This window comes from Drosophila guanche, unplaced genomic scaffold (genome assembly GCF_900245975.1).
Source record: "Drosophila guanche unplaced genomic scaffold, DGUA_6, whole genome shotgun sequence".
Classification (NCBI taxonomy): Eukaryota; Metazoa; Arthropoda; class Insecta; order Diptera; family Drosophilidae; genus Drosophila; species Drosophila guanche.
The window spans coordinates 1,945,412-1,965,485 of record NW_022995756.1 but is presented as its reverse complement, the minus strand read 5'-3'; the positions used below and the strand labels follow the sequence as shown (position 1 = coordinate 1,965,485).

Here is a 20,074-nt window from a genome sequence, read left to right as displayed (position 1 = left end):
GGCGCAGGAGTCGGAGATGGAGATGGCAATGGAGATGGAGTCGAGCCATAATCCCAGTCGCACTCGTTGTGGGTGCTCTCTGATTCAGCGTTTCTTTTGCTTCCGTTCTCGTTGCCACTTCCAATAATAAATCACAACAAAAAAAAAGAGCCAAGGCTGCGAGGAAATTTTAGTGCTCCATGGCGCCTCCCATCCTCCCTCTGGGAGCCACTCTCAGCAGCAGAAGTTGGCGGCACACAGAAAACATCTCAATGCAGTATAGGGGCTCCGGTATAATCTTCTGTTGGCCAAAGTCAAAGTCTTTGTGTCTTTCCTTTGAGTTGAACTTCACTTTTATTGCAAGAACTTCTGTATCTTAGAGAGATCCATTCCAAGAGAACATTTATAAATACATTTAACAAGTATAATAAGTATAATATTAAATATAGATACATAATACAAATATACAAAGTGTCTATAGTCAAGTGACTTCTATTAGTGGCCTAAAACGTGCTGCCTAATTCCAGAGAGAGGACAAAAGCTGAAGGCTTTTCTTTTGTTCTTTGATTCTTTTTTCTGGGCCCACTTCAAAATCTCTGCCAGCACACAATTGAAGCTTCGAAATCCTGTTTTAGTTTCAGTTACACTTTCAGTTTCAGTTTCAGCGCCCCCAGACAATTGCTCAAACATTAAATGGGTTGGCCGGACTCTGCCGGACACTGCCTGAAGGGACGGGACGGGACGGACCCACAAAGGATACTCCAGATATGTCGTTGGCAGCTACTGAACACAGTGACAGAGCTGGACAAGACCACTCTCGCACAGTGGACACACTGGACACACACAACAAAGGATGCAGCACTATCATCATCTGCCAGACATCCAGAGATCCAGACAGTTCAAACAATTGCTGTCAGGCAACAAAGACCCAGCAAATACTATAATTTGTCTTTTGTTTCTCCAGTCACACTGCACACACACACACACATTTATATATATTTATGAAATATGATAGAATCTGATTTAGTGCAGGAATCTTAACCGGGATTAAATTGTATCTGCTCGAATGGCTCGGCAAGAAAACACTACTAAAACAATGGATATGCTATGGATGATGCTCTACTTAAAGGTACTTACATCTTGCCGACTAGGAAAAGAGGAGATTGTGTCAATCTATATGGTATTTGGGATACATTGGGGACAAAGCGGTGCGGAAGATGAAGATATTTTGACCAAATTTTGATCAACTTTCCCGCAGCTTGGATCATAGGAGGGAACCTTCCTTTAGCTAGACCAGATTATGGCACAACTATCAAGATATACAGCTCCAAAGGGGAGACGCCTGAGATGCTTTTTAGCCACGGAACATGGCAAGATGATTGGGTGGGCGTTTCGCCTTGCAGATGGGTCGGCAGGTGAGGCGCCAGAAGGCAGTGCGAAAGTCCGGATTGTAGAAGGCGTAGATGAAGGGGTTGATGGCACAATTGACCCAGCCCACCCAGGTGAAGCCGAACATGAGGTCCTCGAGCACCGCCGGGCCGGGCAGGAAGGGTATCAGCAGGTAATAGACAAAGAAGGGCAGCCAGCAAGCAATTAGCCCGCCCATCACAATCGTCAGCGTCTTGGCGGTCTTTGTGCTATCACGTTTCGTGGTCGACACTCGCATTGGCATCGGCATCCGGTGGGGATTGTGATGGCTCTGATGATGATGATGGTGCTGCATGTCAAACACTCTCTTCTGCAGAGAGCCGCCCTTAGAGTCTCCGTCAAACTGCTGCTGCTGCTGCTGCTTTTGCTGTTGCTGCTGCGACCTGGAGTCGGATGGCGACTCGGCGGCCAGCTTGGATGCGGCACCCAGACAGGTATCTGAGAAGGAGGCCTGGCTGCCCGTATAGTGTAGCCCCGAGGGCGTGGAGTGCATGCAGGGGCCGCCGTACTTGCAGCTAATTGCCGAGCAGTGGATGAGTGAGGAGAGGCGAGAGACCTCCACCAGTTCGTAGAACGTGGGCTGGTGCTTGAAGGTCAGCGTCTTGTCCACCACTTGTCCGGCAGCCTTCTCCTTCTCCTGGCACTTTGAGCACTTCAGCGACTGCTTTCCCGCACTGGCACTGGCGCTGGTGGTGGTGGTGGTGGTGGTGGTGTTGGTGCAGGAGCCTGTCTGCTCGTGAAACGAGTTGAACCTCCAGCGGGACTTCCGGTGTGGCAGCCATTTTGTGGGTGTGCAGTGATAGTGCTCCGACTCGGATATAAACTGGTCGGCATCCACGTCACAGTCCGCTGTGCGCTCCGAGTTCTGTTCGTGTGTTGGGATGATGATAAACTTTATGACACATTTCAGGTGAGAATGGAGACAGCTTACAGCATCGCGCACAATGCGCTGTCGGCGCGAGGTGAGCACATAACCAATCTTGACGTAGACATACACCATCACCGTCAGGGGTATGAAGAACGATCCCATGGCCGAGAAGACCACGTACCCCTTGTTCTGATTGTAGCGACAGTCCACATACTGCTCCTGATGTCGGCCCGCCTCGTACCTGCGAATAGAATGCAAAATTGAATTCCAGCTTGAATTGGATATGTAGTCGGTTGTCTGGTTGTCTGGGGATCTGGGGACTTTGGCCATGACAGCCGAGTGAGTTAAGCAAGGCGAAATTTGAATTCAAGCCCAAAGTCAGTAGTGGATTTGTTGCTCTTGCTCGGATTCCCATTTGGAAGGAATCCCTTTTACGAACGAACATCTACTCCTCAAGCCGGATGGTCATTTAGCCCACACAAATCCGAACTTTTAAATCTATTCCCAGAAAATGCCAAGACCCAGGCGAAAGTGGAGTCCTGGGATACCCATACCATGAGTGACACCAGTTGGGATCTTGTGAATCTCAACTAAAATTGATTATTATATTATATATTATATAAATATATATATATATATATATATATATGTATATCCTGAACGAATCTCAAAGTGTTTCTGTGGCATTTGTACTGATTATAATTGCGCTTTTTCCCCCCACACTAACAATTTGAAGAATTTTTGTAATGTGCCACCCAGCTGTGGCTCCCATTCGACCTTAGTCGGTGGCTTTAATGTGGAAACTGCAGTGGAAAGAACATGCTCGAATGTGTTTCGGTTAATTTGAGGCGCCTCAGAGTATGCAGCATACGAGTGATTTTATGGATGTTTGTACATATGTGTGTATGTGTGTGTACCAGTGAAAGTTAAGGCCACTGTGCTGTGGCGCGGCATTCAGAGTCATTAACAACTCATTAAAACTTCAATGTAATGGGTGCAAGAAGACCAAACAGAACAACAGCTGAAGCAATTACGTAATGTTTTAGGCGTAGCTGGAAATTGTGTGGAAAGTCTGTGTATAAATAAGCGGCGAATGTATTTCGGAACTGAAACTGGAACGGGCCCTTTGTTGGCCATTATCTATCCATACCAATACCATTAGCCACCAGTAAAGGTATCAGTGGAGGGGCATCGAGGCATCGGGAGACAGGCCATAAAAAAGAGCATTGAGTCGGGAGCCTTGGGTGGTTATTGGGGGTTTACTTACCAGCCCAAATACGGTGGACATGTGATTGACAGGGCCGTTATCCACACGACCAGTATCATGAGCAGGGCCAGGCGCTTGGAGCGGCGCTTCTTCGAGTACGTCAAGGGTTGTGTGACGGCCAGATACCTGAAAGAGAGAGAGAGAGATCCACAGAGCCACAGCCCGGCAATAAACGCACGGCAAATGGCAAATGGAGGAAATGGTGAAAAATACAATAAACAAAAAACAAAAGCCAAACAGACATATTGTTCATAAAGCCACAGCCGAGGCCAGCACCAGGACCAACACTCAGGTCGTGAGCTATCGCCAACGCCATCTCATGGCCCAAGTCAGAGGAGCAGAGCAGAGAATGGAAAACAGAGCAGAGAGCACCACACAAAACTTGGAAATGCCATTAAAATGTAATTGAAACTTCCAACAAAAGCAAACGAAGGATGGACTACGGATTGTGGACTTTGGACTGTGAACTGTGAACAGCCCCACCCAATCCTTGCTGCTCATCAGTTGTGGTGTCAAAGGGTATTCTCTGCTGGCAACAGTCATGGGGCAATAAAAACGTCAACAAATAAATTATTTTGCACTGTTTTTGCACCTTGTCTAACCCATCTATCCCATCCCACAGCGATAGTGTTTGGCCATGGCTTTGGATTTGGCTTTGTAACGGTGGCCAGGGCGGACTATGGCTATGACATCAACGACAAATTAAGAAATTAGTTCCCTGAACATCCCAACGAACAGTTGAACGAACGCTTACCTGTCGAGGCTGATGGCACACAAACTGAGAATGGAGGCCGTGCAGAGGAGTATATCCATGGAGATCCAAATGTCACACAGTATCCAGCCGAAGCGCCAGGTGCCTACGGAGTAAATATTTATCGAACTGAATACTTTTGACCGGCAAGGGATTTGCTTGCGAGGAGTGCAATAAATCCCGACTGTCAAAAGGGCTATTTGGGCTTTAGATGGACCCTCACCCACCTGTTATGTAGAGGATGACCGATGGAGGCATCACACAGGTGCCCACCAGCCAGTCCGTTATGGCTAGGTTCATCACGAAGCAGTTAGTGACCGTGCGCAGCCGGCGGGTGGTCATCACGGCGAGTATGACGAGCGTGTTGCCCACAACTGTGACGAGGATGAGCACCAGGAACAGGGCCACGGCCAGGGACTTTGGCCAGGGCATGCTCACCAAATATGAATTCACCGACGGCACTCCCAGCACCGCTGTCGCTGTCGTAGCCCTGAGCGTGAATGTGTCTGCGGATCCCAATCCCAATCCCAGTCCTGCTGCTGCTTTTGTCACACTGGTTGTCGTCTGAATGAGCAGCAGGCTATTACTCGTACTCGTACTCGTGCTGACACTAGAGTCCGTGGCGACGGACAGGGCCGAGGAGAGGAGTCCGGAATAGAGCAGCATGCTCTGCTGATGCGGAAGATGATGAGGCTGATGCGGGTCGGCAGTTGCACGTGGCAAGTGGCTTCCGTTGATACTGTTCAGTGGCATGGTCATGACTGTGGACTGTGGACACTCCTCCCTCTGTCTATCGCTCCTTCGTGGCCTCGGCCAAGGTGTACGTATTGGACATCTACAAATTGATTCTGCGTGGGGAAAGGTTCACTTAATCAACTGCCAACACAAACTGGGCTGGGTCCGGTCCGGTCCGACTCGGTGGCGTCGTCGTTAGAAAAATACCAGACGGATGAGATACCGCACCAGAATTGCATTCAAACAGTACACTGAGGGAAAAACTCCAGCTAGTAAAAGTTGCTGAATTCTGCTGGAGTCATTGGCTGATGATTGCAACATCCTCTCGATTGAATGTGAATGAGTCTCTGGAAGAGAAGTTCTAGATTGATTCTCTGATCACTTTTGCCATCAATTTAGAACACTTTTGTGAGTTTTCTCAGTGTTGGTGGAGCCGGCGATGTCTGCCTTACACAATTTCCAATTACGGCCGGACCGCACCGGACCGGACTGTGGCCACATAAATTGCAATAAGTAAGCGTAATTGGCCTTGGACAGCACACGAAACAAAGTAATTAGCGTCCATAAATTATGCAGCGGAACTTGCACGGCCCGAAAAATATTTAAATGATCCCCCAATTAATATTCCCATTACATTTCGATTTCGATTTGGATTCGGATTCGGATTCCGAGTACGATTGTACGAATGCGGCCGAAAATCTGTTTCCATTCTATTGTTTATATAAAGCGTTTGGCAATAAATAAATCAAACACATGGAGCCATATCCAAAGGCATTCCTGTGAATTGTTGTTTTAATGTGCATTTGGCGGCAGCCTACACCGAGAGCAACCTTCGATCGGATGACACTATAGGTACAATGTACATACATATGATAGATCAGACATGCACATGAGCTATGGCATGGTTCCACACCCCGTTAATAAACACAAACTGGTTTCGCTGCATCGCTCTCGAATGTCTACCAAACATCTCTCAGGTACATTTCTCTCAAATGTGATAGAAAAATAAAGCGTAAGCTGCGTTAAGTTCTTTATTTAAGTTCTTCAAATCATCCACCAGCTTGGGTCTCGATGCATGACACGAACTTGCACTGCAGAGCAACCAACAAGCCGCGCCAACATAGCGCACGCGGACTGATCAGCGCAGGTAGAATTGCAACGTAAACTACAGAAACAATTTCTGACCCTTCCAGACATGAACGGTAAAGCAAAGCAAAGTGGGATATTTACAGTTGCCACAACTCTCTCTCTCTCTCTCTCTCTCCCTCGTATAATGAGAACTCAATGCTCCGACTTCACACAATCTCTTTGGTGTTTTCTTTCTCTGCAACATTTACCACAACTACAACCAGTAGGCGTGGGTGGCCATCGATTCCGTATCGATGCTTACATGTCACGGATCTAAGTGTACTGGGAATCTGGTGAGTAATGGCGCCCGAAATGTACCTACAAGTAAGTATCTTATAGAAAAGCACAGCTGCCGCTGGCACGCGTTGATTGCAAACTGACAGTTGGTTGTCGGCCATAGGGGTGTACAACCTGATATGATACTCCCCTTTCCTCTGCTGAGCGAAGCAGTCAGCGCAAAATTTTTATATACATTTTGAGAGGGTACAAATTAGATTCATATAAAGTCCTAGGGAAGTTTGGAGTGCACTGGATCGGGACTTCGTCGGCTTTTATCCGTCTAACAACTTTGAAGCTCACTCAAATCTTAAAGGGTATCCCCAGCTTCGGCTTCGCTGTTCTTGTAGTTTCTTTATTGTTTTTCATTTGTGTTGTTGATTAAAGTACACAAATAGCAACAAAACCATCAACACAGGGCGGCATCGAAAAAAATTCCTCGGCTACTTTTCGTTCTTTACTTTTCGAATTTATCATTTTTGCTGTGATTTTCTTTTTATCGTTTTTGATGCTGCTGTTTTATTTGGGCGCACATTGCCAGGTTTTGTTCGGAAAATATTTGGAAAATTCTGATATAAAATGATTACGAGAGTGAAGGCTTAGTGGGGAGATCACGAACGAACACGCGGTACGCGGTACACGGTATGGGTATGGCTAAGATGAGTAAAACTGAATAGTCAAAGTACCGTGGATGCCCGTGGCTTAAGTACAAACATAAACGAAAATATTAGACGCACGGGTGCTGCTCCCTCTCCCGCTCTGCTATGATTCATCAAAAGCATCGACATCAAGCAGGGTTATGGCCCATTAAGAGCAGAGGTGAATGATGGTGATGAAGGTGTAAATACATAGGTGGAGGGGCAACAGCTGGCGAGCACCCACACAAGTTCCTGAAGCGAAGGCGGAGGTCCAAGTCCTGGGGCTCAAGTCTCATTAATGTGCATTCCATTCCCCAATTAACTCTCATATGTATTTATTTGATTAGACGCACAGACTTGTTGCACCAACAACACAACACACACACACACACACTCACGGATACACACAGTCTCATTATAGACTGACTGATAGCAGATAGCAAGTTAATTGATAAATTTATCAGTTGATTATGGCCAGATGTTGGGATATTTTGGATGGTTTCATTCGTGAACTAACCAATTAATCAGTTTTGCTGGAACATGGTTTATATTGCGTAGAAATCCTTTTCAAATTTGTAGTAACTTTTAGGCAACACTTTCCCACGCAGTTCGCGGAGGTTGTCCGTCTATCCCGTGCTGCTGTGGGGCTGATTTTTTGCGGCCAAACGCCAGGACGTCCCGTGAGCGACTGAGCGAGCTGCTTGTCGGCCAAATAACGCATTTGGCTAATTTGCCAAACGCTTGCCACTCCACCGCACTCTACCCCGCTGCCTGCCTTTCGTGTGCGTTCCATTCCGTGCTGCTTTGGGTCATGGCACGGGTTCACGTTGCCGGCGTTGGCGTTGGTGTTGGGGTCGGTGTCGGTGTCGGTGCGGGGGCTTTGTACATAGAGGCGAGGGTTCACTATACGAGTAGAGGCCGCGTTAATTTCGTTTCTCTTTCTTTATCACTCTTTGCGAATGTATTAATTATGAATTTACTTTGTGTTTTCCGGCGGATTCTAAAGGATGCGACACACGATGGAATTAAGAAAAGAGAGTGGGAGAGAGTGGAGTGGGTTGATGGAAGCCTGCATAGGCTTGCATACTTTATATGCAGATGTATGTATGTAAATAAATGGGTTTACTGTAATTGATAACGTCTGAGTGCGTGGGAGTGCATGGGGATTTAACAGTTGACATTCACTTGATGGGGGAGGAGGCGTGACGAGTGTGCGCGAAAATCGATCGTGCCCATTCCGTAGCTGTCACTCACATTAAGTACATTAAAAATCCATAGGGATTTCCACACAACTCAAACGCAACACCCACCGACACCCACCGAGACTCCGACAACTGCCCCAACTCCTGCCATATGCAATTGTGGCGCGCACACACGCACATCGGGCATATCCGCTATCCATCCAGCACATCCACCACCCAAAGTGTGCCGAACAAACACTCCCTACCCCCCCTCTCCCACCCCTATGGGACATATACTTACTCTACTCCACGACAATGCTAATAAATTGTCGTTTTATGAGCATTTGGCTTTTAATTACCGAACTAAACTTAAACGCCGCTCTAGCACAAATATGCGTAAGCGTAGGCGCATGTGTGTGTGTGTGTGTGTGTGTGTGTGTGTGCAACGTTGATATGTGTGTGTGTGTGTATGTGTATGTGTTGTATTTATACAACACGCTTGATTTTGCTTGATTGATCTGAAGAGGGAGGAGCAGGCTACATGCAGGAGAGGAGCCAATTCCGATAGCTGTCGTAAACTGAAACTGAAACTGAAACAGCATTTTCCTGGGGAAATTGCTTACTTTTGTAGCCACAACAATTGTGTAATTGAATAGAACAACAACAATCGAAATTAAGGTAACCCTCAAATCGTACAACTTCATTTCGAGACATGACCGACCAAATAGTTTATTAATTATTATCATTATTGTATTATTATTACTTTCACTCCTTAAGGCAATGGGTGGAGGATCAGTTAGGTGAGGGGAATCCACTGGCGAAGGTATTCGGTGATCTTCCATTGCATCTCCTGCAGGTAATCCGTGAGATATAAATGGTGCAGGAGCGGCGACTTTTGCTACATTCTCTGGATGACACACCCCTTGAAGGAGTTCAGTCTCACATCGATTTCACCCTCCTCCAGCTGAAGCAAAAACAAAAACCAAAAACCAAAAACCAAAAACCACAATGGGGATGAGAGTTCCGAAACGAGCCCTCATCCGCTCATACGCTGAGTTTACTCACCTCGTTGAAGGCATAGATGTCCTGGTAGCAGGATGACGATATGCAGCGCCTTATGCAGTTGATCTTGGACACGTCCGCGTTCAGATTGATGCACTGGGTGTGCTCCTCACAGGCCACCTCCTGTTCGTGGTAGGTTATTTCCTGTTTAGAAGCGATTTGTGAACGATTCAGGGATTCAGCCGGCACAGAGAAAAATCAATAAACTCGGAACTTACATTCTTACTAGTCTCCTTGTAGGCGTACTCCGGAAAGTGGAAGGTGGCAGTCTTCGGGAACATCTTGCCACTCAGTCCGGGTATTTCCTTGTAGCAGTGCGTACATTTTACAATAACAATGCACAGATAAACACAGATAAGCGCAGCACGTTGCATTTTCCACAGTTGCTTCCCAGTTCAGTTCAGTTCAGCTCATGCCAACGAGCTCTCGACAGAGTGGCATGTTCCACGACTTCGAACTTTTGTCAGTATGACAAGACGAATCTATCGACTATTCGATATAATAATATTATTTTAAGCAAAAGACAGGCGCGAAGGAGTAAAGGAGATGGCATTAGCGGAGGAGCTCTCTTTGCTATTCTCCCTTGCTGTTCAAGTAAGTTTAACTTGTTTTTGGGTTTATTTTAAAGTTTATTCCATTGAAATCTTTAGCAGGAACCTTAGAAAACAATCTTAGTGGGTAGAACATTTTCAATAATGTGATGCACTGGCTCAGCAGATAACAAAAACTTAACGTAACGTATTTCTTTGTCGTATAGAGAGATAGAGCTACTTAGCGTAAAGCAAAACAAAATACAGATAAAAATAATGTATACATCATATATCACAAACAGGTAGAAGAGAATTGTATTCAGAATACACATGGGCTTCGGTTTCCAGTTATCAGTTTAAACATAATCCTCGCTGCTCTTCAGCATGCTCTGCGTCTCCGTGCCCAGCATCGGCTGCATCTTGCAGGTGAGTGATCCGTGCCGCTGCATGGATCCGTGGATGGTGAAGCGCGATGTGGCCTGAATGGAGGAGCTGTGCTTGTACTTTAAAGCGCTCTGCCGGCAGAACCCTAATCTGCAATGTGAAATTCGAGGCACAAATTATGGCTACAGAGACAGTCTGACTCTCGGACTCACTTTGACAGCAGGGTGAAGAGATCCTGGCGGTACTGCGATGTTAGTATGGCATACAGATAGGGATCCGCACACGAGTTCAGTGGATAAAAGAATACTAGCAATATCTTGGATTTGGTGACATTTATCAGCGGATAGCCACCCAGTGCGGTGAGTCCAAAGAAAGCAATGGGCGACCAGCAGGCAAAGTTGGTAAAGACCTAAAATATGTTTCAAGTAGATCGATCCTCTCATTTGCTCTCTTTCTACTCACCAGCAGGGCCATCTTCTTGGCGACACTCATCTCCCCGGGGTTCTTCTGGCGTGCATGACGCGTCTCGCGGCCCAGCGAGAGGTAGATCTGGGCATAGCACACGGCAATGATGGAGAAGGCCACACCATTGCACCCGAGAATGGCAATGAGGTAGGCAGTGTCGTATCCATCGCGGTTCTCCATCGGCAAGCAGATGCTGCAAGCGGACGCAGAGGATTCAGTTCGGTTCGTGATGTAGGCGTACATGGGTGCTGGGAGTGCTTACCTGGTCGATGAGTAATTGCTAATGCCAAACAATGGCAGCGAGGACATTAGCACGGAGTAAATCCAGCCAGCCAGCATGATTATCGCCGCGGGGCGCAACTTGATGCGATGGTTCAGGTGCATGGCCTGTGTAATCGCCAGCCAACGCTCGATGGTAATCACGGTCAGCGTGAACACCGACAAATGACTGGCGAACACTGTGAGGAATCCGGCCACCTTACAGCCCACACCTGTGCGACAGAGAGGGGAATGCAAATTAAAAACAAAACAAATCCGCGGCCTCCAACCAACCAACCGTATTGCCAATCGTAGGCATAGTTGAAGAACTCCCCCATGGAATGGGCATCGATGCAGGCAATCAGGAGAAGGTAGAGACCCAGACAGAGGTCAGCAAAGGCCAGGTGGCACATAAGGAAACGCGGCACCGACGCCGACTCGGGCCTGCAATGGGGTTCGATGGGGTTCGAGATTATCTTACAACATTCTGCGGCGCCCCATTTCCATTCACCGTTACCTAATCGATAGAATTACTGTCAGCACGGCGACGTTGCCCACAACTGCGAGGGCGACTACTATCCAAACCGAGATTCTCAGCCATTGATAGCCCATGACATCCTCGCACGGATTCAAAGCATTGGGCATGGGATAGCACTCCACATTGGGTTTCCTAGCAAAAAACAAAGGTAATTGGTGTGTGCTGCAGTGTGGAGTGCAGTGTGGAGTGCAGAACTCTCACCTGAATGTAAAGTTGCCACAGTACTCGGCCGACTGTCCATCGTCTGGATTAATAGTGATTTGCTCGTGAAACTGGCCCAGGTTGATGGTCGTATCCGCCATGTAGTCGAAGGAGGCATACAGACTGGCGGAGGCGGAGGTGGAGGAGGCATCCGTCACCGCCTCCACGACTTCCTCAGAGTCAAAGCTGCCAAAATCATCCGGCATCTGCCATTGCCCAGCAGAACCATTTGCATTTCTCTCGGCTTTGCGGGCCAGACGCTGACTCTGGCACAGCTCACGCCACTTTTCAATCTCCCGCACACGCTGGGCATGCCGCTCGGGATCGTGCCTCGAGGGGAACTGAAAGGCGCAGCAGTGGAACGAGTGTGTGAGATATGCGCGCTGCAAATTCTGGAAGAAAACATTGAATGCTAGTCGCTAGTCGCTAGTCGCTAGTCGGGGAGAAGCTAAAGGCATGTGGCCTTGGCCTACCCGAAAGTTGTATATGGAGGGTATCGTCTTCAGGGTGTGCGTATTCTGGATATACAATGCCTCAATGGTCTGGAGTCCCGCCGATGGCAGGCCCACAAGCGCAGTGCTAGAGAGATCGCTGAGAACGAGATCATGATGGAGTTTCTATTCTTTGATTTATTGGTATTACTGCTTACAGTTCTGTTATGTCTATGATGCCATGGAATGCATTCGGATGCAGTTCACTCAGCTTTCGGTTATCCTTCAGGGAGCTGCATAAAAATCAAACCATTATCTACTATCCCTTAATGGGATTGGGTTTCTACTCACAGTTTTGCTATCTTTGAGCCAAAGAATGCCGAATCATCCACGTAGCGTATATCATTGTTTGCCAAAATGCTATGAAAGATTACAACAGAGATTACTTGGAGCTACTTGAATGGGGGTGGGTAATACATGGTGCAAAATACATACAATTGGGCAGTCTTTACTTTGATGGATTTAGTATCTATGCGATTGATTTGATTATTATCGAGATCTCTGCGGGGGATAAATGAAAGCAAATTAGCCATGAAGTTAACTAGCCCTACCAATCCGCCACTCAACTCACATCATTTGCAGAATGTTATGCGGCGGCAGGTGGCTCAGGTCCGGAACGCTGGTTAGTCCGCCGTTTATGATGCGTCTGCGGCCGAGAATGTCAAGAATGGAATTTTGTAATGAAGTTTGCAAAGTTGATGCAAGTTTGCCATTTTCCATGGATAAACTTAAAGCTCACAGTATACCCCTCCCTCAACAACAACAACAAAATTTACCCCTCAGAGTGCTTATTTATTGACATCGCATCGCATCTGCATTGTACATAGCACTCTGCTCCCGGGCCTTAGCTTTAATGTACGCGTGTGTGTGTGTGTGTGTGTGTGTGTGTGTGTGTGTGTGTGTATACACAGTTACAGACAACAGGTAACAAAGGTATGCACTCCCCCCCCCCTTCTACTTATACTTTTGTTTTTGTTTTCGCACATTTCTCCCTTTGGATCTCTGCTGTTAGAGCAAATTCTGACAAACTGAAAACCCTTTGCTTTGCTGAAGCTAGCAACAAGCAGAAATATTTCTCTCTCACTCACTCCTTGCTGCACACACACACACACACACACTCACACTTCTACATACATTTACCCAACTCATCTATGGATAATTTGATTTGACTTACATTATTTCAACGGTGCCCGAAATGCCAGCAAATACGTCCCGCGACAGGAAGGTCAGTTTGGGTGCATTCGAAATGTAGCTACAAGTAGATGGATAGTATATATGGTATGTATATCTGTATAATCAGTGATCAGCTGCAGTTGATTACTGTCCTGACACTTGACAATTACAATCAGGCCTTACATTGTTCGCAGCAGCGTTAAGTTGGCAAAAGCGCCGTCCTGTATCAGTTCCAGTTGCAGACAGTCGGTGAAGGCTCTGTTTCGGAGACAAAGGACACACACAGCTCATATAGTCATAGATATCCCTTTCTGGCTCCTAGTTCCTGGATACTCACACATCAAGTAGTGTGGGGCCATAGACCTTCAGTCCGGTGGAACGCAGGCGTGGCAATCCCGTAGAGGCGATGGTTAGACGCTGAATGGGAAGCTTCAGTGTCTGGGGAACTCGATTGAGTTCTTCCCCCTCACAGCGGCATTCCACCTCTTCTTCGCTCTGTGTGGAAAAGCAGATACAGTGGCAGTGGCAGTGGCAGTGGCAGTGGGAGTGGGAGTGGCAGTGAGAGTGCGAGTGCGAGTGGGTGTTGAGTGCAGAAAATTAGTTGATTAATTCAATATCCGCAGACTCTTGACCACTTAAGGCTGTTTGTCCACGTTTATTGTTGTATAAACAGTTATGTATGTATGTATGTATGTATGTATTTATATGGTTTACATTGCGTACATCAGACACTTACTTGATTAGATGCATTCCAGCAGCAACACTTCCAGGGAGAGGGCGCGGGCGCTGGTGTCAGTGTCAGGGTCGATGGCATCAAAGTTGGACTGGGACTAGCGTTGGTATTGATATTGGTATAGGGATAGATATCAAAACCGTTGTGGCTGTCGTGGCAATTGCTATCCCGTAGCGCCTCCACATCCAGGGCGTATGCGTGATGTCGGCCACAGAGCAGCAGCAGCAGCAGGAAGAGGAACTCAATTGACGGGCACTCCGTCCTCGGCATGTCTCCTGTGAGTAGTGTACACACTTACGGCAGATCCTAAGAGCGTAATGCCAGCCGCATGGCTTTCTCGCTGTCACAATCTGTCGCTTACTAATTGGAATGATTCCGTTTGCTCATCTTGTGGTAAGCCTGTAAGATGTGTCAGATAAGAGAGTGCCAGAGAGTGCATAATAAAGTCATCAAGCTGTGCGAAGAATAGCTAGCCAAATGATAAAGTTAAATAGCATCCAGCCCGATCCGATCCGATCCGATCCGCAACATGTGAATTGGTTGCTCACGTTCTGCGACTCGGTTCGGTTCTGACGCGTGTGCGATTGATTTCCAAAAAGGGAGAGACGTTAAACGCAATCGAAATCGAAATATTCGCAGCAAATTTCTTAGGCAATCATCCGTAGGGAGAGAGAGAGATACAATGTACAGTGAAACCTCGAGAGGACACTGACACGGGCAAACAGACACAAAGCAAATACTGAGTGGGGAGTTTTAATTAACATTTGTTATCATCGACATAAAATAGCATATTTAACTTCATGCATTATTTTTAGACACAATGTAGATACAATGTAGATAAGTATGTACATAAGTACATACATATGTATATTCATATCACGTTTCATGGATATTTATTCCGAAATGGCAACACTAATTGAAACATTCAGTTTCAGTTGCTCGTAATTAGTGGTCAATAAACAGAATTTGGGGCGGGAATGCCGAACCGTAGAATCTCCGTTTAACCCAAAAACTAGTTCCATAATTCTATAGCTGTAGCTATAGCTTATCTGCAGCAGCAGCAGCTCAAAGGCCTGCCGACAGGTGTGTGCCTGCCATTTTTCTACATTTTAATTAACAAATATTTGTTCTCGCATGTGCTCCAGCTACAGCTACAGTTCCAGCTTTAACGCTTTATTGTCTTATATGCCGTGGGTACAAAGTGCACACAATGCTACCTACCGAATAGGGTCTACATTCCCCATGGACCATGGAACCCCATAGAGCATGCAATCAATAAAGGGCATAATTAAGCAATTAATTAGCACCCTTTAGACTGGCGACCTTACAGCGGAATGTGCAAACCGCCATGAACCAAAGGAGCCACAGGGAGATCAAATCGGAATGTCATCTGGCCAACAAATCTTCCACGTGCTGCTGCTGCTGCTGCTGTTCCGTATCCAAGTTTAGTTGATGTGCCAATGACGCAATCAGTTTACAGACCGATAATAAAATTATTCGAGCATACGAAAAGTTTGTTCAAGAGATAGAAAATGAGTTGAGTAAATTATTTACACAATATTTCAATTGATTGGCAGGCTCTGCGCTTGATTGTTTGCCTCAAAATCAAAGCGCGAACGAATAGTTAGCAGTTCGAGTACCAACCGACTCGACGTATCTCGGATGGATACGGATGCAGATGCCAATCCAATCCTTCGATGATTTCCCTTTTGATATGCGATGGAAGCAATTTGCTTAATTGGCTGCCTGCATCCTTTAATGGTGCAAAACGAATGGAGCCATCAAAGCTCATCCAATTAGGTGCCAGCAACTGTTTCCCATAACTGTTTCGCATCAGTGAGCATACGGACAGACGGACAGACTGGACTGGACGGGCCATTGTCTGCCTCTGCCTTTGCTGTCGTTCTGGTGTCATTTTTGACGAATTATTGTTAATTGCGGCATTAATCGCATTATAAAACAAGTTAGTAACAATTTGTGGAACAAAGCTGGACAGAGACAGAGTGGAGAGTGAAGCTCCCGCCTCTCACTAGAATATTCTGATAAATTCAATTAAAAATAAATTAACTTTATTTGTGTGTCCAGCGGAGAGGAGAATGGTTGGTTCATTGGTTCCTTGAACATAATCATACTGGCAGCTGTTCTAGTTCATTGGTTGCTCCTTCTTATGACACTGTTTATCATCCGATTTGCTATGAAAATAGGGTTCTCTCTGCGGAGAACACAAACCAAACTGCAGAGTCATGTGCTAACAATTTGTGAGTGCATTGAGCATCAATTACTGAATGACAGAACCGACCGATTACCCTTTCGAGATTACGAAATGAACAATGTGTGGCGGGATTTCACACCCATGTAGGGAGCACAAAATAATGTCTGATTATATTATGGATACACGCACTCACCGCACAATCGCCGCTCTACGCCCTACGGCCTACGAATATACATGAAAGGCGGCTCTGGATTCTGTAATAACTTATTCCACTGATATGACGCGCACCATCACATGTGCGATTAAATATAGAATTATGATGGCTTTGCTTTTCCGTAATGGTAGCGAAAACACTTTTTTGCTGTACCTAAATCTTTGGTAATGTTTAGTACACACTTTCCCCGAGTTTCATTCGCAGTTTCTTTTCGTTTAATTTGCCGTGGGTAAACAATTCATGGCACAAAGCATTTTTCAGATGCTCACAAAACTGAATTACTTTTAAATTGCACGGGTAATCCTGTAGATTCAGAGGACGAACCGTACCGCCATATTTGCTCGCTATCACTGGCAGAACGCAACTCGAGTCTAGTGCACCTGTTGAGGTCCCGAGCCACAGCAATGGAATATTCGCGATGCTCCCCAAACCGGAAGCCAGCTTAAGCACAAACCGACGACACGAAACAAAACCGTAACGACACCGAACCGAACCGAAGCGAGCCCGAGCCGACCGACCTACTTCAGCAACAAACGCAAAATGAGAGCCAGGGCAGCCGCGTAACGTAACGGGAACTGAACTGAATCGAAGCAAAGCAAAGCAAAGTTGTTTGTTTTAGCTTCGGGTGCGGTGCGTGCATAAAGCAACTATATAAGGAGGCCTCGTCGGTGGCAGAGTTACTCGCTGCTTTTCCCAATTCTCAGTGCTCGTTTGCTTGTCGACGCGGAAGTTTGGTTGCGAACAAAATTTGTTTTCAAATTTTTTCAAAATGTTTATTTTTTCAAAACACAGACTACTATTGATTGATGATGATAATATGATTAATCAGCACACTCCATTGTCGTTGCCCTCACACTTACAGCGAGAGCCCTTTCACTCGCACGTTTGCCAAATTTTTTCCGACGAGACCTCCTTATATAGTTTCTTTATGGGTGCGTGCATGTTAGTGTCGGTGCGTGTCGGTGAATGTCTGTTCATGTCGGTTCATGTGTGGGCTTGATTTGTGGGTGAAAAGCTTTCGCTTTTATTTCCGCCTCTTTCCCACTTGTTGCCCTGCGGTCGGTCACTGGCTCCTGTCAAGGCTGAAGTGAAAGCAGAAATGGAAGTAGGCCTTGACTTATTAGTAAATAGCTATGTACTAAGAGAATCTAGTCAACAAGATTTTAAAATAGCCCAATCAAATAATTACTACAAATTTAAATCTCTCTCGTCATTTTGGAATTGTAATTCTCGCAAAATGAACATGAACTTTCAGTACAAGAAGGATCACACATTCGAGAAGCGGCGCAATGAGGGCGACAAGGTGCGCCGCCGCTATCCCGACCGTGTGCCCGTCATCGTGGAGAAGGCACCCAAGACGCGACACCCCGAACTGGACAAGAAGAAGTACCTGGTGCCTGCCGACCTCACTGTGGGGCAGCTTTACTTTCTCATTCGCAAGCGCATCAAGCTCAGCCCCGATGCTGCTCTCTTCTTCATTGTGAACAATGTGATTCCCCCGACATCGGCCACGATGGGATCGCTGTACCAGGAGCATCGCGACAAGGACTACTTCCTCTACATGTCCTACTCCGATGAGAATGTCTAGGGACCATCTGTTGTAACGTTTTTTTTTTGGCATTAATTAAATAATTGTTCAGCAACAGCAACGATCATCGGATCAACGATCATCATCGTCGTCATCGCTGTGAATGCGCTGTGCATGCGAAAATGTAATTCCCTTATGGTCTGGGCTCCAACTTCATCGATCTGTAAACAAACCAAGCAACAAATTAATTAAAATCGAAACGAACAAAACACATCTAGTGAGAGTCGATGGCGAGTCGACAGCGACTGGTGCCCATTCAGATTCGGCAGAGGTGCATATTAAGTGGAGCCTGGGGCTGGTGCTGCTATTTTATTAAGTGAAGAATTTGTGAATTGGTGAAAATATGAGAGAAGAAATCCAGTTTAAATCGCTGCTAAAGTGTGCTCCGAGCGCTGCATTCAATACTCGTAAAAATTCAAAGTAAATTCCAAAGCCTGGCGATGGTGCAGCAAAAAACAAACTTTGTTGACTCTACTCATTGACAGAGGAAACTTTTTCAAAGTGAAAATACATAGTTGAATAGATAAATTAAGAGCGACAAACCAGCAAATGGAGACCAGTAGATAGTACCTAAATATATTATAAATCTATCAATATGCATATCGTATCTAAGGCACCAGCACACACTGAGAGACAACAGACAACAGTCTGGCAAGTTCAGCGGAATTTATGTATATAGACATTTTAAATATTCTGTTATACATTTTCATTTAGCCTGCGATGTGCATATCATGTTATTTACAAACAGGCTAACGATCAGCGTTCGAACACCCACTAATTGACTAGATCAATGCAAAGCGAATCCACACACACACGCACACACACACACCTGTGCACGGAATCTTCTCTGCGGAAAGAAAAGTGTAAAATGTATTAGTAAATTTAATTAAGAAATTAGTGTGTGGCCGAAAATACACGACAATCTGGGACTGGATCTGACCGAGGCTGTGACTGGGAAGCCACACATGAACGATTTGTCATTTTGTGGTTCACTTGTAACGAAAAAACGAGAAGGGATGTGTGAGACGCTTCTTACGCGTCACAACTTTTATACCCAGTACTCAGTAGGACATCTGTACCTTAGCTGTACCTGTGTATTTTTTCGAATTTTACATTTGGCATTTTACATTATTTCTCTTTTTATACCCGGTACTCAAAGAGTAAGTAGGGTATATTGTATTTGTGCGAATAACGGTTGTATGTAACGCACAGAAGGAAACGTTTCCGACCCCATAAAGTATATATATATTCTTGATCAGCATCAATAGCCGAGTCGATAGAGCCATGTCTGTCTGTCCGTCTGTCCGTCTGACCGTCTGACCGTCTTGTTTGTCGGCTAGTTCTCAGAGACTATAAGAGCTAGAGCCACCAAATTTTGCATCCAGGCATCCTATATGCTCACACTGAAACCAGTGTATTTCAAAAATGAGCCACTGCAAATTAATTTCTTCATTATGGCTGTAATAATGGTGCAATCGGATCCCAATTTGGTGATCTGGTAGATATGGTCTTTCCCTACGGAATGGTTTTTATAGTTTTCTTTTATCTTCAAAATTGTGGCTGGGGAGGTTTTCGCTCTTTGCGGGGGCGGAAGGGGGCGGGGCTCATTTTAAAAATACACTTGTAACACTGTGAGCATACAGCCATCTGGATGCAACATTTTGTGGCTCTAGCTTTTATAGTCTCTTAGATCCAGGCGCTCAACAAGAAGGACGGACAGACGGTCGGACAGACAGACATGGCTAAATCGACTCGGCTATTGATGCTTATCAAGAATATATATACTTTGTGGGGTCGTCAAATACAATATACCCTATTTACTGTTCGCGTACCGGGTATAACAACAACAGAATTACTTGTTATGAAAGAAACGGGAGGACAGGCAAAAAAATTTGCGTATTATTAGCAATCGAAATCGGCTTAATCGCTTTGCGCGTTGGCTTTTATTTTGCTTCTTTGTTCAAGCTGCAGTTA

General features: G+C 45.9%; 4 protein-coding genes across 5 annotated transcripts; 1 reads left to right on the top strand and 3 right to left on the bottom strand.

Moving 5' to 3' along the window:
* Positions 1 to 501: 501 nt before the first annotated feature.
* LOC117590054 (tyramine receptor 1) lies at positions 502 to 5,336 on the bottom strand. Its single transcript, XM_034282374.1, has 5 exons — positions 4,521 to 5,336; positions 4,297 to 4,399; positions 3,543 to 3,668; positions 2,339 to 2,516; positions 502 to 2,272 (listed from the first exon to the last, which is right to left on the bottom strand). Exons 1-5 carry the CDS (start codon positions 5,050 to 5,052, stop codon positions 1,334 to 1,336), a joined length of 1,878 nt encoding a protein of 625 aa, XP_034138265.1. The 5' UTR covers positions 5,053 to 5,336; the 3' UTR covers positions 502 to 1,333.
* Positions 5,337 to 8,954: 3,618 nt separating this feature from the next.
* On the bottom strand, positions 8,955 to 9,709 carry LOC117590056. Its single transcript, XM_034282377.1, has 3 exons — positions 9,532 to 9,709; positions 9,317 to 9,457; positions 8,955 to 9,215 (listed from the first exon to the last, which is right to left on the bottom strand). Exons 1-3 carry the CDS (start codon positions 9,685 to 9,687, stop codon positions 9,150 to 9,152), a joined length of 363 nt encoding a protein of 120 aa, XP_034138268.1. The 5' UTR covers positions 9,688 to 9,709; the 3' UTR covers positions 8,955 to 9,149.
* A 233-nt stretch (positions 9,710 to 9,942) lies between these two features.
* On the bottom strand, positions 9,943 to 17,036 carry LOC117590051 (lutropin-choriogonadotropic hormone receptor). Of its 2 annotated transcripts, none has more exons than XM_034282371.1 (17): positions 16,492 to 17,036; positions 14,090 to 14,485; positions 13,691 to 13,848; positions 13,537 to 13,611; positions 13,355 to 13,432; positions 12,752 to 12,826; positions 12,616 to 12,681; positions 12,472 to 12,540; positions 12,339 to 12,413; positions 12,163 to 12,280; positions 11,690 to 12,081; positions 11,468 to 11,620; positions 11,249 to 11,394; positions 10,955 to 11,183; positions 10,690 to 10,885; positions 10,440 to 10,636; positions 9,943 to 10,372 (listed from the first exon to the last, which is right to left on the bottom strand). In XM_034282371.1, exons 2-17 carry the CDS (start codon positions 14,354 to 14,356, stop codon positions 10,195 to 10,197), a joined length of 2,472 nt encoding a protein of 823 aa, XP_034138262.1. In that variant the 5' UTR covers positions 14,357 to 14,485; positions 16,492 to 17,036; the 3' UTR covers positions 9,943 to 10,194. The 2 variants fall into 2 exon arrangements, with proteins under 2 accessions (XP_034138262.1, XP_034138261.1); XM_034282370.1 differs by having other exon boundaries at positions 9,944 to 10,377; positions 16,492 to 17,035.
* Positions 17,037 to 17,702: 666 nt separating this feature from the next.
* On the top strand, positions 17,703 to 18,161 carry LOC117590055 (gamma-aminobutyric acid receptor-associated protein-like 1). Its single transcript, XM_034282375.1, has one exon. The coding sequence runs from the start codon at positions 17,750 to 17,752 to the stop codon at positions 18,098 to 18,100; it is 351 nt and encodes a 116-aa protein (XP_034138266.1). The 5' UTR covers positions 17,703 to 17,749; the 3' UTR covers positions 18,101 to 18,161.
* Positions 18,162 to 20,074: the final 1,913 nt, after the last annotated feature.